The sequence below is a fragment of the Heterodontus francisci genome, chromosome 13 (assembly GCF_036365525.1).
Source record: "Heterodontus francisci isolate sHetFra1 chromosome 13, sHetFra1.hap1, whole genome shotgun sequence".
NCBI lineage: Eukaryota > Metazoa > Chordata > Chondrichthyes > Heterodontiformes > Heterodontidae > Heterodontus > Heterodontus francisci.
The window spans coordinates 21,253,245-21,269,042 of record NC_090383.1 but is presented as its reverse complement, the minus strand read 5'-3'; the positions used below and the strand labels follow the sequence as shown (position 1 = coordinate 21,269,042).

At 45.1% G+C, this 15,798-nt stretch overlaps 1 protein-coding gene across 1 annotated transcript in view; it reads left to right on the top strand.

Moving 5' to 3' along the window:
• Positions 1-15,798, top strand: part of adgb (androglobin) — a 400,763-nt gene that overhangs the window by 27,272 nt on the left and 357,693 nt on the right. The window contains exons 3-4 of the mRNA XM_068044513.1: positions 13,005-13,097; positions 15,321-15,392. Of these exons, the coding sequence (XP_067900614.1) occupies positions 13,005-13,097; positions 15,321-15,392 (165 nt within the window). The remainder of the gene's footprint in view (positions 1-13,004; positions 13,098-15,320; positions 15,393-15,798) is intronic.

The window sequence follows — 15,798 nt, the reverse complement described above, 5'->3', positions numbered from 1 at the left end:
GTGTGATATTCAGGGAAACTTGGTACTTGTACAAGGAACTCACAAAGTTTACATGCAGGTGCAGCAGGCTATTAGGAAGGCAAATGGCTTTTATTGCAAGGGGATTGGAGTACAGAAATAAAGAGGTCTTACTAAAATTGTACAGGGCTTTGGTGAGACCACACGTAGAATACTGTGTGCAGTTTTGGACTCCACAGTTAAGAAAGGATATACTTGCACTGGAGGAAGTGCAGCGAAGATTTACTAAATTGGTCCCTGGGATGAGGGGGTTGTCCTATGATGAGAGGCTGAGTAAATTGGGCCTATATTCTTTGGAGTTTAGAAGAATGAGAGGCGATCTAACTGAGACATACAAGATACTGAAAGGGCTTGATTAGGTAGAAGCTGAGAGATTGTTCCCGCTCGTCAGGGAATCTAGAACACAGGGACACAGTCTCAAGATAAGGGGCCAATCATTCAGGACTGAGATGAAGAGAAATTACTTCACTCAAAAGGTTGTGAATCTTTGGCATTCTCCACCCCAGAGGGTTGTGGGTGCTCCATCTTTGAATACTGGGATAGATAGAGTTTTGGTCTCGCAGGCAATCAAGGGATATCGGGAATGGGCAGGAAAGTGAAATTGAAGCCCAAGATCAGCCATGATCGTATTGAATGGCAGAGCAGGCTCGATGGGCCATATGGTCTACTTCTGCTCCTATTTTTTGTGTTTTCAAATGCCTTCTGGAAATCTAATTACAGTACATCCACCGGTTCCCCTTTATCCTCAGCACATGTTACTTCTTCAAAGAACTCCAATAGATTAGTTAAACATGATTTCTCTTTCACAAAACCATATTGACTCTGCCTGATTTCTTTGAATTTTTCTAAGTGCCCTGCTATAACGTCTTTAATAATAGCTTCTAACATTTTCCCTATGACAGATGTTAAGCTAACTGGCCTGTAGTTTCCTGCTTTCTGTCTCCCTCCCTTTTTGAATGAAGGGGTTACATTCGCTATTTTCCAATCTAATGGAACCTTCCCCAAATCTAGGGAATTTTGGAAAATTAAAACTAACACATCAACTATCTCACTAGCACTCCTTTTAAGACCCTAGGATGAGGTCCATCTGGACCCAGGGACTTGTCAGCCCGCCGCTCCAACAATTTGCTCAGTACCACTTCCCTGGTGATTGTAATTTTCTTGAGTTCCTCCCTCCCTTCTGTTTCCTGATTGACAGCTGTTTCTGGGATCCTCTATAGTGAAGACCGATGCAAAATACCTGTTCAATTCATGTGTCATCTCCTTATTTTCCCTTATTAATTCCTCTGACTCACTTTCTATAGGATCAACGCTCACTTTATTAACTTTTCTTTTTTTAAATATCTATAGAAATTCTTACTATCTGTTTTCATATTGCTAACCAGCTTTCTTTCGTACTGTAATTTTTCCATCCTTATTAATCTTTGTCATTCTTTGCTTTTTTAATATTCTGTCCAATCTTCTGACCGGCCACCCATCTTTGCGCAATTATGTGCTTTTTCTTTAATTTTGATACTATCTTTAACTTTTTTAGTTAACCACGGATGGTGGGTCCTCCCCTTGGAATTTTTCTTTCTCGTTGGAATGTATCTATTCTCTGTATTCTGAAATATCCCCTTAAATGTTTGCCACTGTATCTCTATTAACCTATCCCTTAACCTAATTTGCTCATTCACTTTAGCCATCTCTGCTTTCATGCCCTCATAATTGCCCTTATTTAAGTTTAAAATACTAGTCTTAGACCCACTCTTCTCTCCCTCAAACTGAATGTAAAATGCAATCATATTATGATTGCTGCTGCCTAGGGGCGCCTTCACTGTGAGGTCATTAATTAATCCTATCTCGTTGCACAATACCAGGTTTAGTATAGCCTGCTCTCTGTTGGCTCCAGAACGTGCTGTTGCAAGAAACTATTCTGAAAACATTCTATGAACTCCTCGTCTAGGCTACCTTTGCCCACTGATGTTTCCAGTCTATACGTAAATTAAAATCCCCCATGATTATTGTCATACCTTTCTGACAAGCTCCCATTATTTCTTCCTTTATACCCCGTCCTACTGTGTAGTTACTGTTGGGGGGCCTGTACACCATTCCACAAGTGACTTCTTGCCTTTATCATTTCTCATCTTGACCCAAACTGCTTCTACATCCTGGTTTCCTGATCTTGGGTCATCCCTCTCTCTATTGTGCTAATACTATCATGAATTAACAGAGCCACCCCTCCACCATTTCCTAGCTTCCTGTCCTTCCTAAGTGTCATGTATCCTTCAGTATTCAGGTTCCAATCTATGACATTCTGCTGCCATGTCTCTTTAATCGCTATCAGATCACACTCATTTATTTTTATTTGCGCTATCAGTTCATCTGTTTTGTTTTAAATGCTCGGTGCATTCAGATACAGAGAAGCCTTTAGTTTTGTCCTTTGTATTATTTTTGTAACCTCGAGCCTTATCCGCTGATTTACTCTTAGATTTGTACTCACTGTCCCTTCCTGTCATGGTCTATTTATCATTTCCCATATTAATACCTTCCTCTCTTGCCTTGTCTCTACTCTTTGATTTACCACCTCTTCTCAAATTTGTTCCCTTGCCCCCACTATTTAGTTTAAAACCCTCTCTATTTCCCTCGTTATGCTGCTCACTAGAACATGGATCCCAGCACGGTTCAGGTGTAGACCGTTTCAACAGTACAGCCCCCACTTTCCCCAGTACTGGTGCCAATGCCCCATGAACCGGAACCACTTCTACCACACCAGACCTTGAGCCACGCATTCATTTCTCTATTCTTATTTGCCCTATGCCAATTTGCATGTGGCTCAGGTAATAATCCAGAGATTATTACCTTTGAGGTTCTGCTTCTGAATAAGGCCAATTAAGCTAGTTAAGGAGCTCATTGAGAGGCCGTAGAGGGCCAGTTTGACATTTTGGTTTGGGTGCACGGGTTGCAGGCTGGGGCAGGGGCAGACCAGGTGTGCAGCTGCAGCAACACAGTGGGGAGCCAGTCATAGCCACCCCTGAAACTAGGTGGGCCCATAAAAGGGAGAACAGCTGAGAGGGGCACAGCCATTGTGGCAGAGGTGCCATTGGGTGTGCACACCTTGCAGGGGGAATGGTTAGTGGGCACTCGGGCAGTGCAGGGGTCGTCATCCTCCTGGCATCGTGGGGGCATAACAAGGAATAAGGCTTTGAGACATTATTGGGAGTCCATCTGAGCACACGGATGGCAAGAGCTGGCAATGGGAGCATGACTCTCAGATTTTGTGTCTGGTAATGATGATGCGATTAGGCAAGATTTAGGATGCGTAGGATGGGGAAGGAAACTGCAGGGGATGGGAACAATCGAAATGTGGAGCTTATTCAAGGAGCAGCTACTGCGTGTCCTTGATAAGTATGTACCTGTGAGGCAGGGAGGAAGTTGTCGAGCGAGGGAGCCGTGGTTTACTAAAGAAGTTGAAGTGCTTGTCAAGAGGAAGAAGAAGGCTTATGTTAGGATGAGACGTGAAGGCTCATTTAGGGCGCTTGAGAGCTACAAGCTAGCCAGGAAGGATCTAAAGGGAGAGCTAAGAAGAGCAAGGAGAGGACACGAGAAGTCATTGGCGGATAGGATCAGGGAAAACCCTAAGGCTTTCTATAGGTATATCAGGAATAAAAGAATGACTAGAGTTAGATTAGGGCCAATCAAGGATAGTAGTGGGAAGTTGTGTGTGGAATCAGAGGAGATAGGGGAAGTGTTAAATGAATATTTTGCGTCGGTATTTACAGTAGAGAAAGAAAATGTTGTCGAGGAGAATACTGAGATTCAGGCTACTAGGCTAGATGGGATTGAGGTTCACAAGGAGGAGGTGTTATCAATTTTGGAAAGTGTGAAAATAGATAAGTCCCCTGGGCCAGATGGGATTTACCCTAGGATTCTCTGGGAAGCTAGGGAGGAGATTGCAGAGCCTTTGTCCTTGATCTTTATGTCATCATTGTCGTCAGGAATAGTGCCGGAAGACTGGAGGATAGCAAATGTTGTCCCCTTGTTCAAGAAGGGGAGTAGAGACAGCCCTGGTAATTATAGACCTGTGAGCCTTACTTCGGTTGTGGGTAAAATGTTGGAAAAGGTTATAAGAGATAGGATTTATAATCATCTTGAAAAGAATAAGTTCATTAGCGATAGTCAGCACGGTTTTGTGACGGGTAGGTCGTGCCTCACAAACCTTATTGAGTTTTTCGAGAAGGTGACCAAACAGGTGGATGAGGGTAAAGCAGTGGATGTGGTGTATATGGATTTCAGTAAGGCGTTTGATAAGGTTCCCCACGGTAGGCTATTGCAGAAAATACGGAAGTATGGGGTTGAAGGTGATTTGGAGCTTTGGATCAGAAATTGGCTAGCTGAAAGAAGACAGAGGGTGGTGGTTGATGGCAAATGTTCATCCTGGAGTTTAGTTACTAGTGGTGTACTGCAAGGATCTGTTTTGGGGCCACTGCTGTTTGTCATTTTTATAAATGACCTGGAAGAGGGTGTAGAAGGGTGGGTTAGTAAATTTGCAGATGACACTAAGGTCGGTGGAGTTGTGGATAGTGCCGAAGGATGTTGTAGGGTACAGAGGGACATAGATAGGCTGCAGAGCTGGGCTGAGAGATGGCAAATGGAGTTTAATGCGGAAAAGTGCGAGGTGATTCACTTTGGAAGGAGTAACAGGAATGCAGAGTACTGGGCTAATGGGAAGATTCTTGGTAGTGTAGATGAACAGAGAGATCTTGGTGTCCAGGTGCATAAATCCCTGAAGGTTGCTACCCAGGTTAATAGGGCTGTTAAGAAGGCATATGGTGTGTTAGCTTTTATTAGTAGGGGGATCGAGTTTCGGAGCCACGAGGTCATGCTGCAGCTGTTCAAAACTCTGGTGAAACCGCACCTGGAGTATTGCGTGCAGTTCTGGTCACCGCATTATCAGAAGGAAGTGGAAGCTATGGAAAGGGTGCAGAGGAGATTTACTAGGATGTTGCCTGGTATGGAGGGAAGGTCTTACGAGGAAAGGCTGATGGACTTGAGGTTGTTTTCATTGGAGAGAAGGAGGATGAGAGGTGACTTAATTGAGACATATAAGATAATCAGAGGGTTAGATAGGGTGGATAGTGAGCGTCTTTTTCCTCGGATGGTGATGGCAAACACGAGGGGACATAGCTTCAAGTTGAGGGGTGATAGATATAGGACAGATGTCAGAGGTAGTTTCTTTACTCAGAGAGTAGTAAGGGCGTCGAACGCCCTGCCTGCAGCAGTAGTAGATTCGCCAACTTTAAGGGCATTTAAGTGGTCATTGGATAGACATATGGATGAAAATGGAATAGTGTAGGTCAGATGGTTTCACAGGTCGGCGCAACATCGAGGGCCGAAGGGCCTGTACTGCGCTGTAATGTTCTAATTCTAATTCCTCAGCAAAGGTAGAGCCCTGGGTATGAAGAGGGCAGTGGAGAGGGATAAGGAGCTGGAAGGCAACGGAGGTCATACCCCCAGCATAGGATCTACCGGCGAAGACGGAGCTACCGTGAAATATTGGAGAACCAGTGCCGCAAGAGACTGCGACTGTCCAGGCAGATGGTCACAGAGATTTGTGTCCACGTGGCAGAAAACCTCACAACTCGCAGCACTGTTCGCTGTGCCCTGTCAGTAGCCATTAAAGTCACTATAACCTTGAACTTCTTTGCCTCTGGGTCCTTCCAAGGATCAGCTGTGGATCTTGGTGGTGTCTAGCAAATGGTTGCACACCACTGCATCTCCCACGTCACTAATGCCCTTTCTGTGGTCTTTTTCAAGGCACCAAGTGACCAGTCAGTGAGATTCAGCAACAGGAAGGGCTTCCACTCCCTCAGCATTCAGCTAGTCTGCATCCACAAGAGCTTCCTGCATGTGCGCACTTGCTATCCTGGCAGCTGCCATGACTGCTTCATCCTCTGGCAGTCCAGGGTGCCGCAGCTCTTCATTTCACCTCCCAAGCTCCATGGATGGATTCTAGGGGTCAAGGGTTATCCCTTGAAGCGACAGCTACTTACCCCTTTACGAGACCCTGAGACAGAGGCACAGAGACGCTATAACTGAAGCCATTTGCTCACAAGGACCACCATTGAGCAGGCCATCGGGCTTCTGAAGATGCGGTTCCATGGCCTGGACCAGTTAAGTGGTGCCATGCAGTACACTCCTGCAAGGGTCTCCTGCACTGTGGTGGTCTGCCTCGCTCTCCATAACATGGCCTTCCAGAGAGGTGTGGACTGAAGAGGATTAGGCCCTGGAACGACCACTGATTGGAGGAATAGGAAGAGCAGGATGTGGAAGAGGAAGATGCAGAACACAGAAGTGCCCTGGCTGTGCAGAGAGGTGGCCAGGGCCGGCGGAAAACTTCAGGATCCTGTCAGAATGCCATCAATGTTAGAGATTATCTGATCCAGGCATGTTTCAGCTGAGCCTTTCTAACCCAGGAGGACGGTATGGTCTGGAACTCGCTTTGAGCTGCCTGAGACAACACTTCCATTGAAGAAGCAGCCTGGAATAGATCCACTCTTACTGCCAATGAAGGATGCACATCTGTCCAGAGTTTTCATTGTGCCCATCCAAGGACCCTTGCCTCCCTTCACTACATTTCCCTCTTTTCCTGTCTCATCATTAAAGAATGGAGTCACATGTCAGTATTTACATAGTGCTGAAAAGGGATAAGGCACATTTCAAGGTGAGGCAAACCCCAGTGAACCACTCAGTGCTGTCTGATGCGGTGGCCTACACTCTTGGCCACTTCTGTGCGTTGTGTCCTCGGATGAGGTGGAGGCAGCCTGCTTGATTATTTCTGCTGTGACTTAGATGCACGTGACGGTTGACTTTGTCTTGGAGGTGGGCTGCTGCACCGGCGTCAGTTCAGGAGAAGCCTCTGTAATCTGGATCCTGTTGCACAGATGGTCCTTCAGTCAGAGGGGCCAAGGAGGCCGATGGTGATGCTGATTCCCTGCAAGAGGTGGTATCCTCATCGGTGACTGCTTCAGCCCTTGGATGGCACTCCAGATGGCTGGAGGGGAGAACCAGTTGGGGTGCAACTGGCATCCACTCCAAATATCTCTGCACCATCAGCGCCACTGACTGGTCAAGGCTACAGAGTGTGGCATGCATTCTGTGCATGTCTGTGCACAGGTCCTGCATCCACTCTCGGTGCTGCCGCATATAGCTCTCCCATGAGGTTGACCACTTTTTCATTGGAGGAGCTCATTTGTTCAAAGGCCTTAGCCAGGATCACGCACATGAGCTGATTGGACTCATCCATTCTCAGGTCGTGACCCCACACTGCCTCAGGGAACTCCAACATACTGGAACACACCTGTTGCTCCTGGTCTGAGTGGACCCTCCTTTCTTGTGACTCCCTAGACCCTGCATCTGTGCCCTGCATGGCTCTTTCTGTCCTCCATCCTGCGAGGGGGACTGCCCACAGCTGGTTCTACCTCTCTTACCTCCCCCTTGCTCACTCTTAACATGCTTATCACCCAGTGCCGCCCTATCTAAGCATGCGCAAGTACCCACTGAGGTGACTGTGCCTGTGCTGGTGGAGGGTGTGCTTGTGAGATGCGAGGGTGCTTGCTCTGATGCCAGTGCTTGCTCTAGTTCAGATACAAGAATCTGTACTCCCCACTCCTTGCCAGAACCTCTGGGAGACACAAGAGATCATGAGAACTAGCTTTGGAGAGCAGAAGCCTCCATAGTACTGAGGCTTCCCAATGTACCTGAGTCTTTAGCATGCTATCGGACAGGGTGGAGTCCACTCCACCCCCTTCATTTATGCATTGCAATATCTTTTCATCCTCTCCACCAGGAATGCCCATCTCACCTTCCCTGACTTGTTCCTGAGGGGCTACCCTGGCAATCTCCATAGCTCCCTCCTCCATGGTAGTTATGATATTGTTACGACCAGGTGAAAAAGATGTCTAGGGGTCTTTCTCAGCCTTCACCTGGTCTTACTGTAACAGGGTTTTGTTTTTAAACGCACTGTTTTAGCTCCCCCTTGGTGAATCCTTGTTCACCGCTTTCCAACTATAAGGCAAAGAAATGAGCACAAACAGGCTTTCTTAGGTTTAAAGAAGAAAAGTGAAATTTATTAAAACTTAAACAAAAAACTAATTGGTTAACGCCTATGGATACCCGCCGCGCCCCACACTAGCGTGCATACGTGATACGCACATACAAATAGAGACAGAAAAGAACAGAAGTAAAATAAAGTAGAGAGGTTTGAGGCAGTCTCTGAAGAGGGGTGTTCGAGCTCGCTGTAGTCCTTGCTTGTAGGTAGATCTTGCTTTTCGTTGGGACGCAGTATTCTTCTTAAACCTTGTTCACTATAGGAGACTTTTCTCTCTTGGGGTTCATATGTCTTCAATGGTTTCTGAAGCTGGTGAGAGAGATGAGAGCAGACAGGAGAAGCGGCGGCAAGCCATCCACGAGAGGTCTTGTCAGTCCAGAAACAAACAGCTTTCTGTCTTCAAACACCGTTTCTCCAATTTAAAACTCCCCTAGTTGGCCAGCAGGTGGTCACATGATTGACTGGTTTGACCAGATCTCGTCTGTGTATTGGGGCAGGGACTGGTTCCTTTGTTCCAACACTGCTCGTATGAAAAAAATGTCTTTCCATCCAGGGGCTTGGCAACCCCTTGTAATAGGCCTTCTTTTCTTCCCAGTAACAATTTTTATATTTAATGTCCATGTGGCGAAATATATGTGCCTCATTCTTGGCAGATGGCAGCCTGCATGACAATATGCAAATAGGGCATCCCTCCTCCTGTCAGCGCCCTTTCATCCTGCAAGGACAAAGACAGAGATAAGGCACTACTGGTCTCCAGGTAAGCATCAGCGAAGCAAGGGGCAGCCCTACCCTGGGTGCCAGCCCTTTGCCTTTCCTGTCCCTTGACAGCCACAGTAATAGCTGCTGTGGTCTGTTTAAATCGGGGCCCTCACTCGCTAAGTCCTGCCTCCTTTCCGACCCCAGCGGCTGCTAATTGGCCACACAACCAGCCCTCCAGCCAATCAGCAGGCTGACTCCATGAAAATCAGAGGCTATCACTGCACCCTCCTGCCCCAGGGTAGGATTGAGACCTGGAAACCGTCCCAACGTCAGTTTCCCGACCCTGGAGGGAAAATTCTGCACACGGTAATCCGAAATGATCATTCCAATATTCCAGTTCACGCCCGCGCCCAACCCAGCTAACCATGTAATTTAAAATGGGAGAGAAATCTTACTTCCTGCAGCAATAGTTGGGGGCTAATGGGCTCCAGTTTATTTAAAGCGGGTGTTTCTCTTCCTACAGTTATTACCAGGAAGAAAAAGCATCCAAGAAATGGAAAGGGAGCCATCCAGTATGATCAAATCCAAAAGGCACACTCAGCCCGGTGGACCGCACAAAGTTCTCCTCACTAACACCTGGAGTTTTGTGCCAAAATTGGGAGAGTTATCCCACAGACTAGTAAAGCAGCAGCCTGACATAGTCATACTGAGAATCATACCTTTCAGCCAACATCCTAGACTCCTCCATCACCAACTCTGTATCGTCCTGTCCACCGGCAGGACAGATCCACCAGAGGCGGTGCACAGTGGTATACAGTCAGGAGGGAATCCTCAACATTGACTCCAAACCCCATCAAGTCTCATAGCATCAGGTCAAACATGGGCAAGGAAATCTCCAGCTTATTAACACCGCCCTCCCTCAGCTAATAAATCAGTATTCCTCCATGTTGAACACCACTTGGAAGAAGCACTGCGGGCATCAAGGGCATTGTGTCATGGAAGTGTTTTTTTTCTTCTTTAAAAACTAAGGAGGGCTGTGTGCCTTTAAGGCAGAGAGAAGCCTTTTAGATTCTCTGGGCGCAGAATGTGCCAGCAGCAAGCCTGTTTCCTAGGCAACAGCAGGAGAGAGAAGCAACTTGATGTATTGTATTAGTTAACTGTCTGTAAAGACTGGCTAGAACCAGTTTGATCCAGAGACTAGTGAAGTGTGCTCACTGAAGGAAGGATCTCTCTCTCCTTAGCAGAAAAATCTACATTGACCTACAGGCTGTGTATTGCCTAAGGAGGAAAGAAACCCCAGAAAGGAAATCTTTGTATTGTTGGAGGTAGCAAATTACTTTTTACTTCAAATCTCTAAGAAGTCTTTGATTCAGGAGTGACTTTCTGTTGCCTTTTTGTGTTTCTGGGAGTTCTGAAATTCTCAGTAAAGTTTCTACTGATAGACTGCCAATTTTAAGAATCCAAATAAACCTATTGCTATACTCCTTGTTGAAAGAACTGTGTGACGCCTGCTGCAACCGAAGTGCTTTGAACGTTAAAGACTGTTGGAATTTGCCTGGAGACTTCGAGTGGCATCTGACTTTTCAACTCTGGGACACCTCTCCGAACCGGGAATGTAACCCAGAAAGACTTAGAACCCAGTTATTTTATTATTCTTAAGAAACAGCTAATTTAGAACATCATTTTTAAAACCAGTTAACCATTGGTTTTTGAATGTATGTTTGTGTGCAATAGGGTTAGGAGAAATAAGAAGTTAAGGTCTTTAGACATAGATTTATCTCAAAATTGTTTAAGATTTAGTTTATTAATAAATAGTTAATTTGTTGTTTAAAGATACCTGGTTTGGTCTGTTGTATTCTGGGGGGTTAATAAAGCGTTTAATTTGGTTAATTTTCCAGTAGGTGGGAAAACTTTAATAATATGTAATGACCTGTGGAGTAATGAGACTGAATTGACAGTGCACTACTCCCGCCTTGGTCGTAACAATAAAATATACTCTGGGTGGGGAACTTCAATGTCCATCACTAAGAATGGCTCAGTAGCACCACAGCTGACTGAGCTGGGCAAGTTCTGAGGGACTTAGGTGCTCGGCTGGGCTTACAGCAGGTGATGAAAGAACCAACACAAGGGAAAAACCTACTTGTCCTCGCTCATCGCGCAGTCCTTGCGGAGATGAAATCCCATCTGTACTCATGACACCATCCATCATATTGCGTGGCACTATCACTGTGCTAAATGGTATAAATTCAGAACTGATCTAGCAGCTCAAAACTGGGCATCAATGAGGCGCTGTGGGCCATCAGCAGCTGAGTTCTATTCCACCATGATCTGTAAATTCGTGGCTCAGCCTAACATCTGCCATTTCCATCAAACCAGGCAACCAACTTTGGAGCAATGAGGAGTGTAGAAGAGCATACCAGGAGCAGACCAGGCATGCTTAAAAATGAGGTGCAAACCTGGTGAAGCTACAACACAGGACTACATGGATGTTCAACAGCTGAAGCAGTGTGCTATCGACAGAGCTAAGCTATTCCACACCCAGTAGACAGATCAAAGCTATGCAGGTCTGCCACATCCAGTCATGAGTGGTGAACAATTAAACAACTGAGGGCAGGAGGAGACTCCACGGTCAATGACTGTAACCTCAATGATGCCGGACCCCTGTGTGCGAATGCAAAAGCCAAGGCTCACACATTCACAAACAGCTTCAGTCGGAAGTGCTGAGTGAATAATCCATCTCAGCCTCCCACTGTCACAGATGCAGTTTTCAGCCAATTCGATACATTCCATATGATGTCAAGAATTGGCTGATCACAATGTATACAACAAAGGCTGCAATACCGAAGATTTGTGTTCCAGAAGTAACCGCACCTCTAGCCAAGGTGTTCCAGTACAGCCACAATGCTGGAGTCTGCCTGACCATATGGAAAATTGCCCAGACATGTCCTGTTCACAAAATGCAGGACAAATCCAATTTGGCCCAATTATTACCCCCTCAGCCTACTCTCAATCATCAGAAAAGTGGTGGAAAGTGTTGTCGACTGTGCTGTCAAGCAGTACTTACTCATCAATAACCTGCTAACCGATGCCCAATTTAGGTTCCACCAGGATCACTCAGCTGCAGACCTCGTTACAGCCTTGGTCCAAACATGGACAAAAGCATTGAATTCCAGAGGTGACCGTACCTGGCATCAAGGAGGCCTAGTAAAATTGAAGTCTGTGGGAATTGGGGGAAAGCTCTTCCCTGGTTGGCGTCATACCTAGCACAAAGGAATGTGGTTGTAGTTGTTGGAGGCCAAACATCTCAACCTCCGGACATTGCATCCAGTTCTGGTCACCACACTTTAGGAAGGATGTGAGGGTCCTTGAGAGGGTACAGAGGAGATTTACCAGAATGACTCCAGGGATGGGGGATTTTAGTTACAAGGTTAAGTTGGAAAAACTGGGGTTGTTCCCCTTCGAACAAAGGAGATTGAGGAGAGATTTAATAGAAGTGTACAAGATTATGACATGCTTAGATAAGTTACACAAGGAAGAACTGTTCCCATTCACAAATGGTACAAGGACTAGGGGACACCGATTAAAAGTTTTGGGCAAAGGAATCAGGAGGAATCTGAGGAAGCACTTTTTTACGCAGCGGGTGGTAATGACCTGGAACTCGCTGCCCACAAGGGTGGTGGAAGTGGAGACGATCAAGGACGTCAAGAGGAAATTGGATGGCCACCTGAGAGAAATAGACTTGCAGGGCTACAGGGATCGAGAAGGGGTGTGGGACTGACTGCATAGCTCTGTGGAGAGCTGATATGGACTTGATGGGCTGGTTGGCTTCCTTCTGTGCTGTAAATTACTCTATAAATGGTATTGTGTACTCCTGTACTTACTCAGTGTCATTCTCCTGAAAGGAAATTTTTATCTTGTGAATCTGATTACATCATTTGCCAGCAATCTTTAGCCAAAAAAAAGTAACAGCCAAACCAAATGATGTCGCTAAGTGGCAGCGATTTCTCTGATCAGAGAAATAATCAATTGCCGAGGAATTTTCATGGTAGTTAAAATAAAGAGAAGGCTGAGTTATGCTGGGAAAGCAGAGATCTCAGCATTTGGATGTAATTTTCCTCTCACTAGCTCATATTATAATATTAATCATGTGTGTGTGCTTGATGTTGTTTACTTTCTTGAATGCCTTGTCTTTTCATAGCTGTTATTTGAGGACCCGGAGGGGAAGATTGAATTGCCACCATCTCTGAAAATTCACACTTGGAAGCGTCCTCAAGAATTCATCACAGAGAAGGTTAGTCTGCTATGCACTCCTTCTGTAATGTCTGAGAACGAATGGTGAGGTTATGTTGACTAGCCTATTTCATTGATTCTTGGGTAGACATTCAAATTGTAGAATTGACAAACAAGCTCTCAACATGCTTCTCCTGTATTCCCCCTGTTCTACTTTTAACCTCTTTTAAATAAGTAGGGTGCTGCTCTGTTGCAGATGTTGTCTTTAGGTAATCTGATTAGCAGATAGCACTGCCCTGTGACAATTGCTGCTGAGAATCTGAAGCAGAAAATGCAGGTCTCCTCTGACATGTCCAGGTGGGTATGAAGGGGGCAGTAAATGCCAGTCCTGTGGTAGTGATAGGTGGAGATAGAACGCCTCAAGTATCATTGCAGCTGCATATGTTGCCCCTCATGAACTCCCCCTCCATAGCTAAACTGTATAACATGTTCAGATTCTGCTCCCACCCAAGGCACTCTTCCTGCGGCAAGCTTCCCACCACTGGGAGCCCGCTGAAAAAACTTTAATAATGATAGGTACAGACAGAACCCCTCAAGTATCACTTTGTATCGTGCGATGCAAATAGTAGCAGTAATGAAGGAAAGTGTGGAAAAACTCCAAGAAAATGTGAAAAAGGAGATCTAATCAACAAAACCAACTAATGCAGAGAACAAACATGCAAAAAGCACAAAGACTTTTACCAGCAACTAAAGTTGCCAACTCCCTTTAAGAAGCCCCCGTGGACTGCCATGGGCTCAGCTTGTAATGGGAAGAATAAACACCATGGAAAGTGCTTAGCCCGTAGTTGGAACATTCAAGATAGGATGTGTTTTTAAGCAAATTTTAGTATTCAAATAAGATCCTGTCGGCTTTCTTTTGGTCCCTAAATTGGCTGTCAGAAAATCAGACATACTAATTATATTGGGTAGGATGTTTCATTTTCCAGCCCCTTCCCTCTGCCAGTGCCACCCTCTGTCAACAGAAGAGCCTTGAAAGGTAGATTCTTGAGAGTGAAGGTCTTTTTTAGCAGTCAGGTACCTGTTAGGAATGTTATTTTCAGAGTCTAAATTGCTGTTTTCTGTAGATCAGTTACCAAACTTCTCATTTATAACTTTATCTGCTTTCAGGCTTCATTCCCTTGCTCGTAGGCATATTTGTTCTAAGAGGTGCTCATGCTTCAAAAACAGAGGGAGCTTCTCAGCATATTATGCATTACCCCTTACTGTATAATATAGTATAATATTATGGTGTTACCATATCATTTGATTGGGAGATTTAGAGCAATGTCCCCTGAAAAGCCAAACATTTTTACACAGTACAGCAACATCCTTCCAAGAGAATTTTGAGGAGAACATAAAAAATTACACAAAGTATTGGTCATTAAATAATTGTTGCCTTAATTTGTCATGTTGTTTTGACAACTTGAACTTCAAACCATGCCCCCAGTTCTTGAACCCAATACCCAACAGGCAAATTGTGTCCCCAGTACCTAACAGACAAACCTCTGTTCCTTGAATTCAACATCTGGCAGACCCCTAGTCATTGAACCTAATACCCAATAGCCTTGTAGTCTTTGGACCCATGCCCTCTGATCCTTGATTCCAATAACCGGCAGACATAGCCTGTAGTCCTTGAATCTAGTGACCAATGGACAAGGATCAGAGGGCATGGTTTGCCTGTTAGACATGGGTCCAAAGACTGGAAGGCTATTGGGTATTAGGTTCAAGGACCAGGGGGCAGAGTTTGTCTGCTGGATGTTGGGTTCATGGAATAGAGATTTGTCTGTTGGGTATTGGGTTCAAGGACTAGGGGGCACGGTTTGAAGATCAAGTTGTCAAAACAACATGAGAAATTTAGGCAACAATTGTTTACTAAGTGGGTGATCGAATTGTGCAGCTGATTACCAGCCTGGTTGGTGGTAATGAAAACCTAGAACAATGCTTTAAAAAGGCTTTAATTCTAGAATCAAAGTAACAGACCTGATGGGACATTTGGAAGGGTAGGTTAGATGACCCAATGGCCTTCTACAGAAAAGGTTACTGCTGTGCTAAATGCACTTGCTTCCCACATATGACAGGTGGCCCAGTGATTTAAAATAAACACAATATACAGTATCCTGAATTACATACACAAAAATAATGGAATTGTATAGTGGGCCAATCAGGCCTGAGTTCTGCCCTCCTTCTCAATGGATTAAATCACTTAGCTGGTGGACCTTAATAATGTATTTTACATTAATTTCAGCTCCCTGTTGTTGTTGAGAAAGAAACCTGGTTTGATCTAATGACTGCTAATGAACATCTTATGGAGAGTGAGGTGAGTGCTATCAAACAATCACCCACAGAACACTGCACACACTTGCTTTTCATTGTCACAAAGGTCCTAATATGTTTTCAATAAATGATGCTTGCCATGTTCATACTGTTATAGTCCAGAAAGCCAGGTGGTGAAGGATAGAATAAGAGCACATTAAGGCACTTTTGTAAGTATTTATTTACAAGAGATACACATTACAAACATGCAAGTGCTCACCCAACAACCACAGTTTCAGTTTGTTCCTTTTTATAGAACGTAGGAAATAGGAGCAGGAGTAGGCCATTCGGCCCCTCAGGCATGTTTTGCCATTCAAATAGATCATGGCTGATCTACCTCAACGCCATTTTCCTGCACTATCCCTCTATCCTTATAGGGGCACTAGTGAAACCCCTGTTAATGTGCATCA